The sequence below is a fragment of the Sinocyclocheilus rhinocerous genome, unplaced genomic scaffold (assembly GCF_001515625.1).
Source record: "Sinocyclocheilus rhinocerous isolate Xijiao unplaced genomic scaffold, SAMN03320098_v1.1 scaffold541, whole genome shotgun sequence".
Lineage (NCBI taxonomy): Eukaryota > Metazoa > Chordata > Actinopteri > Cypriniformes > Cyprinidae > Sinocyclocheilus > Sinocyclocheilus rhinocerous.
In genome coordinates, this window is record NW_015658519.1 from 291,074 (window position 1) to 305,789 (window position 14,716).

At 37.6% G+C, this 14,716-nt stretch overlaps 1 protein-coding gene across 5 annotated transcripts in view; it reads right to left on the bottom strand.

Moving 5' to 3' along the window:
• Positions 1–7,572, bottom strand: part of tnika (TRAF2 and NCK interacting kinase a) — a 117,082-nt gene extending 109,510 nt beyond the window's left edge. For all 5 annotated transcript variants that reach the window (XM_016530911.1, XM_016530913.1, XM_016530910.1 and 2 more), the window contains exon 1: positions 7,208–7,572. In XM_016530911.1, coding sequence (XP_016386397.1) covers positions 7,208–7,264 — 57 coding nt within the window. In that variant the 5' untranslated portion in view covers positions 7,265–7,572. The remainder of the gene's footprint in view (positions 1–7,207) is intronic.
• Positions 7,573–14,716: the final 7,144 nt, after the last annotated feature.

Here is a 14,716-nt window from a genome sequence, read left to right on the forward strand (position 1 = left end):
CATTTGCAACAACGTCGCTAGAATTTGCTCTTTTAGGGCTTAACTGCTAGAAATAAGCTCTTTCAGTATCGCCAGATGGCGACAGGGGAACAAGACCGGAACTGCTGCGATGCTGAGGCGCGAAGAGAGCCGATCAGCCGAGCAGGGAGGTCTCAATCCAGCTGCAAGGCGTGTCAACGGCTTTCAGGATCAGCGATGAAATACCTAACAAAAGTGACCCAAAAAACAACTCTAATATACTGGGGGGAAATAAATAGGTTAATCCAATGGATTTAATATGATTTTTAAATGAATAAGTTCATGTCATTTGATGATTCCCTTTTAGTTGAAATTATAAGGAGCAAACCAATTAAAGGGATAGTTCACCTAAAAATGTTAAATTCTGTCATCATTTACTCACGCTCATGTTGTTCCAAACCCATAAGACTTTCGTTCATCTTCATGACACAAATTAAGATATTTTTATTGAAACCTGAGAGATTTCTGTCCCTCAGTGAAAGTAGATTACCCCCAAAAATGTGATGGTTCAGAAAGTTGTTGTTTATATGTGAATAAAAGACTAAACTAAATCTGTTTGCCATATTGTGCCTCTTCTAAAAACTTTAACTAAACCACTTGATTTATATGGATTCATAACTTTTACGATGTATTTGTGAACTTTTGAACCGTCAAAGTTTTGGTGTAATTGCCTTTTAACGAAGGGACAGAAATCTTAGGTTAAATAAAAAATAAATATGTTAATATTTAAAAAAAAAAAAAAAAAAAACTATTATCAGTTTGGAACGACAAGAGGGGGAGTAAATGATGACAATATTCATTTTTGGTGAATTAACCCTTTAAAAATGTGATATTACGCATATGCGGTTATATAACATTTTAGTCATACCACTATGTACCTTTAAAAATTTGATATTACGCATATGCGGTTATATAACATTTTAGTCATACCACTATGTAATTATTGAACACTCAAAATATTTTCTCTTTTACCTAGGTAATAAATCTCTAACTGTCAACACACACTCAGCTGTGATCCCAGAGAAAGTTGCGAGACGTTTTGGAAACAAGGTTGTTTGCACGCGAATACGCAAGTGATTAACGATTCCGGTCTACAGCACCTGATGAATGCATAACCTGCACTTAGGCCTTTCTCAACCCATTTTTGCTCCCAAACATCTGACGCACCTTAAAACAATGTGTCTGTGGAGGGATAGGAGGTTCAAGCCATCTTTTAGTCTTCACAAGCCAATGAGTCATGTAAAAGGCAAATGAAGAAGATGGTTCCGACATCAATACACGGCACCCAGAGAAGTCCGCTCAACCGCTGATCAATACCACAGCGATAACAAACCTTTGGCTCGGAAACCCCAATCCGGCCACCAAAGCTCGTTCCCAATCAAGGGAGGCAGGCATCTATTTGTGCTAACATCCTATACTGCCAATCCCAATGAACACAAGCAGAGGAAGTCTGGAGCGCTGCCTCAAACCAACAGACTAGATCAACACTCTTACATTAATGAATTAAGAGCGCTGCTGAAGGATTTCTTTCCAATGCAACCAAGAATGAAATTAATGCAAAACACTTCACATAAGTTTGCTAATTTGCTAATGACAGCACTTTAAGAGACTGTCACACTTTCATTCAAAAGTGACTCATAAGAGGTTACGCATCACAGTGACAGTCTCAGTTACTATTCATATAAAATCCATGTAAGAAGATCACTTAACAGAGAGTGTACTTAAAACTTAGTGGTATCTGCACACATTTACAGGTATGTTCCATGTTAGAGAGTGATGACAGCATATCTAGTAGGAAATAAGTGTAGGGCAGGACCTATCTAACAGAAATTGATTAGATGGAAATATGTTAGGCTAAAATATAATTGGATAATGTTATTTTCCCACCCACATGGCCTTGCTAATCTTGTGCCTGGCGAGCGGAATTGGAAATTGGAGTCATAATTACGAGTTATGGCACATGAATGACAGAGCCAAGTTGCATTTAAAAGTGTGGAAACTCTGAATTCTGGATGATACACCAGTGGTGACGTGTTCACTGATCTATAAAATAAATCTAAATCTATTTTAGTATTTAATTTTACACCTATAATCTAAATTATATAGACGTCAATGAGTGGAAAGCAGGTCTGTAGTGAATAGTGAATGATTCTGCTATTTTAAGCAGAATCGATTTTAATTAAAAATTTGAAAATTAAAAATTTGAAAATTAAAAAAAGCTGTTTTAATTTTACAAAAATAATTCGTTTTTACACTGTGACTGTACATAACACAAATTTGTCGTGATTTTCATCAGTTTGAATTCAGATTACTAAAACACTTGTAGAAACTCATTAATTATTGGTGTATGTTACTAATCTACAAACATTTGATAATTTGCTAATTACAGGTCAGGACATTAATCCATTCACGGGACAGTCACACTCTCTTTCAAAATGGACTCGTAAGAGCTTACTCTTTCCAGTGACAGTGTCTCAGCTAGCATTTACTTAAAATATTAAACCATGTAAGGAAGTGTGTAATGACAGATAAAGACCACTTAACAGTCAACTAGCGAAGTGGACTTCTTCAATATTTCTATTAAAGCATATCAAATACAGGAGCTAGACTAAAATGAGTTAAATAATTTCACACCAAAATGTCACATGTGCTTAAATTAGAATTCAAATACATAATTAAGTAGTGAGTGACAAAACAGTCTCTTGCAAACGGGTCATCCGAGAGAACTTAATTCCAGATGTAAACAGGCCGTTTTAAATACATGTGGCAGTTTATTAAACACTTTTTAAAAAAGATTTACATCTAGCTAAATGAAACTACATAAGTCAACATTTGCGCTTCAGCATGAAGACATGAAATGGGTCAGCGGACGTCTGCTGGAGGGCAGAGGATGGGAGGGGAGATTCAGGACAGTTAACGCTGCAGGGCACGGGCTAACTGCAAACATAAAACACAAAAACCCCCAAGTACTTTTAACCGCACCAGCACTAGGCTAGGCATGAGGTGAGACGGCTCTCTGAGCCCCTCAGTTTGAGCATCTCTATGTGGCTTTGCTAGAACTGGCAGTTCAGCCCATTATCAGCAACTACGCATTTTCTTTTCTTGGTGCGGCGTGCATATAAAAATAAAGTTACAAGACATCCTCGGGCAGAATGGCATTGAATGGAATGCAGCTGGAGTGCCAGGGTGTGACAGCAAGTGACTAACACATACATAATTCCCCCCACAAAACAAGAGGCACACAAAACAGCACACATGCACACCCAGGGAGGACACCAGACCTCAACATCCCTGGTAGCCCTTCGGGCAGGTACTCTTCAGATTTTGGTAGCCCGAAAATTAATTTAACTAGCCCAAATAAAAAAAAATACCTTTTTTTTTTTAATATATAGAAAATCAGATAGGAGTTAGTATAAATATAAAGAATATTTTCAATACACAAATATCAACAAATATGAAGGAAGGAATTTTATTTCACTATTTACAGGGTATCTGCAGAATTTTTAAAAATAAATTTAAGGCAATTTATGACTCATTCTACGAGCTGCACAAGTAAAATGAAAACAGTATGAGTGGGCTTGGACCATAAAATGACATGATTTACAGTTCAGATACAGGTTTTCATAAAAACAAAAATCTTATACAACAGCATTTCAGCCTTTAGACCATTTTTATGAAAAGGGATAAATCAAACATAAATTATGTCAATTTAAACGTATAAATATTACTGTCTTAATTGTTTAGATTTTTAGAAGGCACATTAACTTCTTTCCCATTTACAACTCTGTGTTTGCTGCGTAAAAACATGAGTTGATATTTGCATTGATCTGACCATAAACAGCAAGAAAGGCTTATTGGAAATGCAAATTCATTCTCTGCCACGAGGTGGCGCTTTAGGAGCGCTGAAATAGTGGTTTCCCCGGTAACGGCTGTACACAAAGCAGCTCATGTTGGTTTAATATGGTTTTGAATTTCAATGTAATTATTTTAAAAATGTGTTGTGGTGTAATAAGTAAAAGGTAAACATATTTGCACCATACAACATCTAGATCATGACTACTCAAAAGTTTGGAGATGGTAAAAAAAATTATATATTTTTGAAAGTCAGCTAATTTATTTGGTCAAAAAATGAGTAAAAACAGCTATATTGTAAATGTCAACATGTTCTACTAGGAATAGGATATATTTTTAAATGCAATTTAAACCCTGTGAAGCAAAGCTGAATTTTCAGCATCATTACTCCAGTCTTCAGTGTCACATGATTCTTCCGAAATCATTCTAATATGCTGATTTGGTGCGCAACAAACATTTCTTATTATTATCAATTTTGAAAACAGTGGTACACCCTTGCTGAATAAATCTATTACTTTAAATTATAATAAAAAACATACTAAACCCAAACGTTTGAAAAGCAGTATTTCAAGGTAACAATCATGAGGCTCTGCAGGTTTCTTCCCTATAATATAATTTCCTGTTTTATGTGTGTGTGTGTGTGTGTGTGTGTTTTATCTCACCACAAAATTTTTGAATATTTGAAAGCATTTTCCTTATATTAATAAGCAGGTTAAAAAAATTTCTAAAAATGAAAAAAAAAAGACAAATGTTCTTTTCATTCTTTAAAATGCTGCATTTTTTCGTAATTATGAAATGGCAAACATGGCTCCCATGTATGTGGGACACAGACCTCCGCTTCTGTGCCAGAGAGAGAGTTTATGAATGGCCCATCTGAGCATGTGCTGCACTGAAATTTTTCCCCACTACTGCACATGTCAGTGCTCTGCTTCTGGGTGACCTATTTCCGTTCTCGCTCAAACACAACATGCGCGAGAAAGCACACTCAACGGACTACATTTAAATGAACGGTAAGATAAAAGCAAAGGATTCATTCCCAGGTCCACATATTACATTTTATAAACAAACATTTAGTGAGGGTTCTGGACAGACAGCAAAAATAAGGTCATGTCAGCACCTAAATGTCTGTTTTGTCTCAAGTACAAACCGACGTGCTTATTCAGACAAATCATAAACCTTGTTTTTTTTTTAATACAATCTGCATTTTCCCCAACGACTGAAAGCGACAGTCAGGAAGTGACGCGAGCGGCCTGTAAAACTCACTTGTTCCATATCACCCTGCTTCGGTGAAGGGCAGAGAGCATGGCTTGTATGAAACGGAGATTAACACTTAACCTAATCCCATTCAAAATATGAGCGACATCTGGAGCGCCATGTGCTCTGTAGTGTTGAAGCATGTACGTGCAAACAGATCCATGTGTGAGGAGGCAGGGAAGGTGAAGCTAATGCACCAGACACAATAGATGGCCAAATCAAAAGCACTCAAAGGGCTATCTGCAGCAATCTTTCCATCCCACGCGCTACTTAGCCTCGCGAGCAGAGAAAGAAGAGCACTTCACGTGCATCCCTTTAGCCCATTAGATCCTACAGCACACAGGGTAATTGGTTTACGGCTGCTGTGAAACTGTGCCTCGCCATATGGGCATCCTTAAACTGCCCATCCAGTTATATTGTGCCTAATTTACTTATCAAACACATTCATCATGAGACGTATAGATATTTTCACACTTACATGTATGCATTTAGCAGATGCATTTGCCCAATTTATGTTCCCTAGGAACCAAACCCATGACCTATAGGCCATGCCAGCTGCATGCGCTACCAGTTGAGCTACAGGACAACGCACATACGCGCTCACACTAATTAGACATACTGACACAGTTTTTATAATCTGAGGAGCGACACATAAAAACGGAGACTTGTTAGGAAGTAACCCAGTTTATCCACTCAGAAGTCGCTGGAAAACATGCTGTGCGTAATTTGGTGGCATTAGAAAGATTTAAGCATTTATCAAGCCATGCATATGGCACACTGTTTCCCGGTTGGACACGGATAGATCCTGCAGCAGCACACAGCAAGATCAAATTTGTTTCTATTGAACGAACAGTGGAATAAAAGAACTGATTTGGGTAAATGATGTGCTGTTTTTTTTTTCTTGTGGGTCCAGATCTATTACTTCTTTTATGAATACAATAAAACGCAAATCAAACATGCAATTCCTCTGCTGTGATGAATGCGTTTTCAATTTCTGAATCAAAAATAAATGTGATATTTTTGGTGAAAAAATAAAATAATTTGGTCAAAATGTTCTAGATGTAGTAAATATTTAAACAGGTTACTCATAAAAGAAAAGAAAATCTAATTTAAAGTTGTTAATGCCCCCAAAAATAAGCAGTGAAGTAATTGTTGTTTAAAAATAGTATTTAAACTAGAAAAATAAAAAAATAAAACTTCAAAATAAGTGTGCCATAATCAACATGCAGGAAGCCATTTTGTGGCCATGTGACAAAAATATTTCGCCCTTTATATGAAAAGGCATGTTTTACTCAGATCAAAAACAAAATCTACAAAACCTCGCCATGGCTTCATGGCATTATTTTACTGAAAGTATGATATGAATGACAAAATGTACGACAACAACAACATTACTGAAAAATGTTTCAAAACTTTTTGGAAAATAATGATAGATGATTCTGTGTGTGTGTGTGTTGACACTGCATGTATTTATTGGGCATATAAAATATTATAGCACTTTTTCTTGATCATTACGATCAATTTTTGCCGACGTTTTTCAAAAATGCAACAAATCAGCATTACCACAAACATTACATTAAAGAACTTGGCGTTTAAAACTAGAATTCTAGTAAAGATTACTCCTTTTCCTAGTCACTGATTCATAAAAGTCCTGATAAAACAAATGGTTATAAGAGAAGCAGTCAGCGTGTAGGGCTGCTTTAATAGAATAGACTAGTACAACATGTAGCTACAATACACACACATTACCCAGTAAAAAAGACTGACGATATCAGGATAATTGGTGTTATTTTATTAACCGGATCAGTTCATTGACATTTTCTGCAATAATTTGTATTAAGTTTCAAAAAGCAGCTATTTGATCTGATAAATGTAACCCTCCACAGCTTCTTATCGACTGAACAATAAAGGTAGCCTAAACGGTTCTTTCAGAAACAAAACGTCTTGTCGCTGTTCGTTCAGCCGTTATTTTACATTTGACTCCATTTCTACTATTGTAGTGATTGTTGCACCTGCCATTACGGTGCAACCGCAACGCCAAAAGACATCAATGAGCATCTCCAATAAAGGACACATAACTTACCCTTAAGGCGGAGAGGTCTATTTCATCCAGACTCCGAGCCGGAGAATCGCTCGCCATATTAAAGACGAAAGAAAACCGGAATTACACAGAGAAACAAAGAAATGTTGTTGAATATATCTCAGGCAGCCGTCGGCTGATCTCCTACGGCAGCGCGTTCAAATCTCGTCTCGCTGATCGCTCGTGCTTATAGTACAATCCGTCTTTTAACTCTGGATTCCAACGATGCTTTTGCTAGACCTCACTTGGATTTGATCCCAGCAAACAGAAACATCGTGTGGTCTGAGGACAGCATGTTTTTCAGCAGGAGCTACACATCTTTTGGTCTCTAACACTGTCGCCGAAATCTCAATGCCGCTCGTCTTGAGAGTAGCATCAATCAGATGTGTGGGAGTGGCTAAAAGACGGGGCGGAGCCGGCGTCACTAGTACCGCCCATTTGTTTGCTTCCACTGTTCACTGTTACAAGAAACATGCAATCTTTCCTTTGCAATTCATTTCTATTGTCCCGAGCCTTTCCTCATACTTAACTTTATGTTAAGTTTTTATAGTTTAAAGGAATACACTAGTATCATATCTCATTATTCTGTGTTATGCTGCCCTTTTGTAGGCAGTTATCTTAAGTGGTTCTTAGGAACTCTTGAAGGGATTTTTAAGCATGTTTACCTGACAGATCTGCTGAGGACCAAATCTAACTGACATTCCTTCAGGTACACCTTGTTTACCACGTTTCCGTGCCGTATAAATAAGGAATGAATGAATGAGATATAATCAGCAGTCTTAACAGCGATGATAACATCCAAAAGAAATCACCTCTGCGTTTGAGTTTCCCAAGAACTGTGCAACTCCATGTTTTCCATGCAGCATATGAAATGTAAAACAGATTTAGTTGTTTTCTGATGTTTTAGAAATGTAACAATAAACCAATTCTATTCATTCTTTTAATTTTCAATAAAAATAAAAAATTGGGGTCAACAAGAAATATGATATCATTACGTTCAAAATACAGGTGGATTTCCCTCATTTTAATCTGTTGTTGTTTCTATTTAAAGGAATACATTATAAGCTCATCCCATTATTCTCATTTTCATCCAAACCACTGCAGTCTGTCACAGCCACCCTGTAATTCAGCTGAACATTTCTGCTTGGAAACTTGACCTATATAATTGTTTAATCCACTTCTTAGGAACTCCTTTCATGTTCCTTACATGTTCTGCTTTCCTGTTTTGTTGCAGGGTAACACACCAATCAAGAGACAAGTCATGTTCATTCCTGGCTGACATTAGAGGAGAGGGTCTATTACTCATATAAATCATCTGTCAAAACATATTTCTTAAATGTTAAAGACAAAATTGTTTAGACTTGCTGCTACCGCATGTTGGCTTTAAGAGATATTGCTAAACACCACTGATAAATTGTTAAAAGGAACCTATTTTCTCACATCATTAGCAGTTGTTAACTTTGTTGTCATTGTCTATTAGTGATTAAACAACATCCCTAATGTAAATTGTATTACTTGAGAAGATCACATCAAATACACAGCTCCACAGACACTATTATTTGAACAAAGATCCAGAACCTGACCAGAGTTTCTCTAATAAGTCTTTATTAAAATTCCATGGATTCCTTTTATTATTGCCTATTCAAAACAGCTGCTCGGCAACTACTGGACACAAGTGTAACTTTGTTACTTTGCATGCAAGTCTCTTCAAGTGAGTGTTTTAAGGTTAAAGATCACAGTTTGCTTAAAATGTCAGTAAAGTGCAAGCCAGATGAGCTTGCCTCACTGTTTTGATGCAAGTAGCTCATTAGTGGGCTTTTCATGAAGCCAAAATCTGTTTCCAAACAGATATGATTCTTCGAATCATTTATATTTATTTGAGTACCCGTTTTTGCATATTTATCTCTTTTTGATGCCTCCAGTTTACAGAGAAACAGGCCGAATTCAGTGCACCAGGATTGAGATTTGCAGATGCTTTAATCCAAGGTGACTCACAAAATGGAATACTACAACAAAATTCAATAGGTATAGTTCCACCTGCATGGGGCAAACAGCCACTGAGAGCAATTGGGGTTGATGACCTGGGCCGTCGCCCCCTGGTGATTACTTGCTGTAGGCAAAATAAAAAGACATTACACTCTATTTGCCTTGTTAATTAAACAATGGAGTCATGAAAAGGGATTTCCTGGGAAATGTGTCCCACCTAAAACAGTAATCTGAATTTGCATCTGAAGGAAGCACAAACCCTACAATATTCCATACTGTGTGAAATTCATGCAGGAAGTATGTTTGTTACATGTTTAGCAAGTATTTGTTGCACAACTGTTGCCCCAGAGGTGCTTCTTCAGTATAACATACCTTCCATTTATACCTGAATCAGCAGACCGGTTTGTCTTTTGCAATATCTCTGCTATAGTTCAAAGGCTGTCACGAAATAAGAAAGAAGAAATAGTGAAGAAAGAGTTTCCATATAAGAGAGAGTCTGAAGAATCCTGGTCAGTGGGGCATGAGATATTCACATGTTTCTTGAACACTCAACACATCAGCTTAACTCAAAGCTGCATTCAGTGCTGTGTTGCCATGTCCACTTATTATACAGTAAGTAACTCTGGCCTTGTTGTTGTTTTTTTCAAGAAGTAATGAATTGCAGCTTTTTTGAACTCATTTCCATTATACAGTTACGCAATCTGGCTTGTCAGTGCTTTAGCACAATAAAGTATGACCGACTTCTAACAGTTGTCAAATATGCCCACCTGTTCAAGCCAACTCTGCAAACAAAAAGATTTAACACCAGGGTTTTTTGGGGAAGTCGTGGCCTAATGGTTAGAGAGTCGGACTCGTAATCCAAAGGTTGCGGGTTCGAGTCTCGTACCGGCAGGGATTGTAGGGGGGGGGAGTGAATGTACAGCGCTCTCCTCCACCTTCAATACCACGACTGAGGTGCCCTTGAGAAAGGCACTGAACCCCCACCTGCTCCCCAGGCGCCGCAGCATAAATGGCTGCCCACTGCTCCGGGTGTGTGTTCACTACTGTGTGTGTGTGCACTTTGGATGGGATAAATGCAGAGCACAAATTCCGAGTATGGGTCACCATACTTGGCCACATGTCACGTCACGTCACTAAATTATGAAAGAGAAAGTTCTTGATGGTTATCTATCAGGTACATCATTCTGCCTCTTGGCTGTTACTGAACTGTGAGCATTGCAGTTTTACAGTGAATTCCCACACGCTATACAGGAAAGACACTGGAAAATGTGTACAGCTAGAAAACCCTGGAGACCATAAAAATATTATTTTTAAGCAACTTTCCTAAAACAGGCTTATCTTATTAAGCAACCCTGTTTATTTCAGACAAGGTTGCGAGATCTGGCAGCAATGATTCACCTCTCTTAGCAAGAGCTATCTTAGCATAGTTTTGCACATATCTTTAATTTTCAACTAGTCTAAGAATGAGCAAGAGTTTTATTATTATTATTATTATTATTATCTGTTTATTTCTAGAATTTGTCCTTGTAAACAACGTATATTCATCACAAGCTCAATCACTTCGCTTGGCAGAGCTGGATGATGAAATAAAATAGCGGAGACAGATTTGCCACAATTCTTTTGTTCCGCCCATTGTTTGGTGCTCATGTCAAGGCATGAGAGTTACTCTTGTTTTCTTACCCAAATTCCTAGCTGCAATGGCACACTGCAGTCAGCTTGTGTATTCAGCAGCGTCAGTATGCAGCACTTACTGTAGCTCTTGGCAGTGGGCCCTCAGAGACACATCTATAGGTGATATCTACCGTAGGCAGCATGTGCAGGCCTGGAATCTGCTACAGTCTTGATCTGCCCTTTCAGACTGTCCATTAATGACAGTGAAAAATGCAGCTGGTTTAGGCTCAACTCTAGGGATCGATCCCTGTCCATGAAGAGCCTGTTCAGATGAGATAGAGGTAAAAAGTTGCTATAAAACAACTTACATTAGCAGTTGTGTGGAGAGGGTGTATCGCTGCTTGGTAGATAATGGCAGTACTCACAATGTCCAGATTATATACAGTACTCTGTTTATACGGTTTTTGTGCTGCAGTCCACCAGGTGGCGCTGTGTTTTATTATAGTAACCATGGTTTTTTGGGGGATTGATTACCATTTCCATTTGTATAACCACAGTTGTACTACAAATACCATGGCTAATTTGTGTTTACCATGGTTTCATTTGTAAAACCATGGTTAATTTTCTTAAAGGAGTCCTATTATACTTTTTCACTTTTTCAACTTTAGTTAGTCTGTAATGTTGCTGTTTGAGCATAAAAAAGATCTGCAAAGTTACAAAACTGGTGGTCAAAGTGGGAAATGCAACTAGGTAGAGTATATCAGTGACCTTACCTTAGTGAGATGCCCACTAGTGTTTCCGAGAATATTATCAAGATTATTACTGACTTTAATTACTGAGACTGACACAGAAGAGAAGAATTGTTGAATAAAGTCATTATTTTTGTTTTCTTCATGCACACAAAAAGTATTCTCTTAGCATCATAAAATTATGGTTTACAACAGCTGTCACATGGACTAATTTTACAATGTTACCTTTCTGGGCCTTGGACGTTGTAGTTGCATTACCGTCTATGGAGGGTTAGAAAGCTCTCGGATTTCATCAAAAATATCTTAATTTGTGTTCCGAAGATGAACAAAGGTCTTAAGGGTTTGGAACGACATGAGGGTGAGTAATTAATGACAAGAGCTTTCTGACCCTGCATAGACACCAACGCAACTGACATGTTCAAGGCCCAGAAAGGTAATAAGGACATCGTTAATAGTCCAAGTGACATCAGTGGTTCAAGCTATGAGAATACTTTTTGAGCGCAAAGGAAACAAAAATAATGACTTTATTCAAAATTAATAAATTTGATGCGTTCACGACAGTACTACGATGCATGTATGTGCATTTCTCTCTGTGCAAACCAGCCGCAGCGCGTCTGGGTTCTACGTCAGAATGCCGGCTCCTGCACACACAGCGGAGACTGACACAGAAGAGAAGAATTGTTGAATAAAGTCATTATTTTTGTTTTCTTCATGCACACAAAAAGTATTCTCTTAGCATCATAAAATTATGGTTTACAACAGCTGTCACATGGACTAATTTTACAATGTTACCTTTCTGGGCCTTGGACGTTGTAGTTGCATTACCGTCTATGGAGGGTTAGAAAGCTCTCGGATTTCATCAAAAATATCTTAATTTGTGTTCCGAAGATGAACAAAGGTCTTAAGGGTTTGGAACGACATGAGGGTGAGTAATTAATGACAGAATTTACATTTTTGGGTGAACTATCCCTTTAAATACATTCTGTTGTTGACTTCTTAACAATTACATGCAAACTGCCATAATTATAGGTTATAGGTTTGTTTTTCTTTTTAACACCCATAATTGAGTTCCAACTGATTTAGGTCAGAGTGACACATTCCATGTTGTGAGGAGCACATGTACAGACAGAGAATCAAGAATGACGTTTAATCTGAGTGTGTTTTGATGTTATCTTTAAATTCAGAAATACTTCCTGTTTAACAGCTTTTAACATGCTTCATTAATTCAGGAGGGAATCTACCTGTGGATTAGCTGCAGCATCTTATTTCCTTGTAATAACAGGTTGTGAAAGGAAACATTCTGTCTGCTGTCAGGTACATTATTCTGCCCCCTGGCTGTTACTGTGAACTGAGATATAGCATTGCAATGTTACAGAGAATTACAGCACACATCACAGAGGAGAGACACTGCAAACTGCCAGAAGCTAAATTGAGACTCCAGAGACCAACAAAGAAGCAAATGTGATACACAAAGTGATGACCATTTTTTTTCTGGCTTGAGTTTAACTGATTGAATTGAAAGATTTTGTAAGTTGTCTCAGCCGAAGATAATATGAGCTTTTAATTTCAGAAAATATGTGAGAAAACCATGGATGATACTTGTTTAGCTGAGAGGAAGATTAACTAAAGTCTAAAATAATTCTTGGCCTGTTTAGTTCAATTTAAATTCAATTTACACCTTTTAAACAGTGTTATTGTAATAAAGATGCTTTACAGAAATAAAAACTGACTACAATCCACAAAAAGACCTAGTGTAACAGATGAAAGAAAAAACTCTTTTAAGCAGGAAAAAGAGTGAACTACCAGCAGGCTGCCTGTGACAAGCCTTGGAGATTGACATATTACATTTTTTAAAGTTACTCATAAATAATTCAAAATGCAAAAAAGAAAAGAAAGAAAACGTCAACAAGGCACAGTTGGAGGTATGCCCTGGGGTTAAGAGGTATGGTTTCTTACATAAAACTGGAATGGAGAACAGGAAAAGCTGAAATATAAGCAGACACATCTACGCGCATGGGCCTGGAATGGGGTGCAGCACATGATCACCACAGAAGAAAGGATCCAGTAATGATCAGCACGGATGTAATGATCATATGAACTTCTGAAACTCCATCTAGAGCAATAGTTCTCGTCAGTCAAAGGCCACCTACTGAGTGTCAGTACAATAAATTAGGCTAATTATTAACCACGATAATTAAGTGCAATTCATGATTCTAGAAGTTTCCAGAATTGGATGTTCTTCAATAGTTATTGAAAGATGAAAAAGTAATATGAGTTCATTTTATTTAGGTTAGATTTAATTACATTATTTTAATGAATTAATACTAATTTATTAACTAACTGTAACTACTTTTAAAGGCACAATATGTAATTTTCGCCTCTAGAGGGCACGTATTCAAAATAAACAAAGAGACAAAGGCGTAGTTTGATGACGCCGAGACTGAGTGTGGAATCATGGGAGTTGTCGTCTTCATCCCCACAGCCGATGCAGTCCAATGTGACTCGGGCAGAAATCATGTTCATGGATGAGCTAATGATTTGTTAACGTAGTAGAATGAAGCAGGGTGAGGCTGAAAGCCGTCGAAGCGAAACGAGGCCGCTGAACGAGCGTGACACACGGCTCGAAAGCAGCGGAGCTTTTATTATGCCACAGACGACCGCTTCCGCTCCTTCCGGTCGTGCGTATGTGGGGAAAAAAAACAGCGCTGTTTTGTCATACTAGATACATTTGAAAGTTCTGTTATAATGCTACTTCTGTGCGGTCGTCACTGGTCTATTAAAACGCACAACATATTAAAACGTCTTTGGTGTTTCCATGTTTTCTACAAAACAAAACCGGAAATCGAGGGGTTATGACGTCATTGGCAGGCGACACAATGACACTATGGACACGGTCCGTGTCACTAGTTAAAATTGCTTATTTCTCTGGATTTAAACATTCCTCAAAACATTTGGGATAATGTAAGTACACAAGTCAGCAAAATATATAACACTGTTCTAGTGGTTTTTGGATATTTTAATAAAAAAAATCTTACATATTGTGCCTTTAAGATTATGAGATTGTTTGAATTCCTAAAACTGTGTAAACATTTTCACGTTCTATACAATAGATTTGGATATGGACCTGATCGGATGAGCAGCTTTTTACTGTTACATCTGTTACATG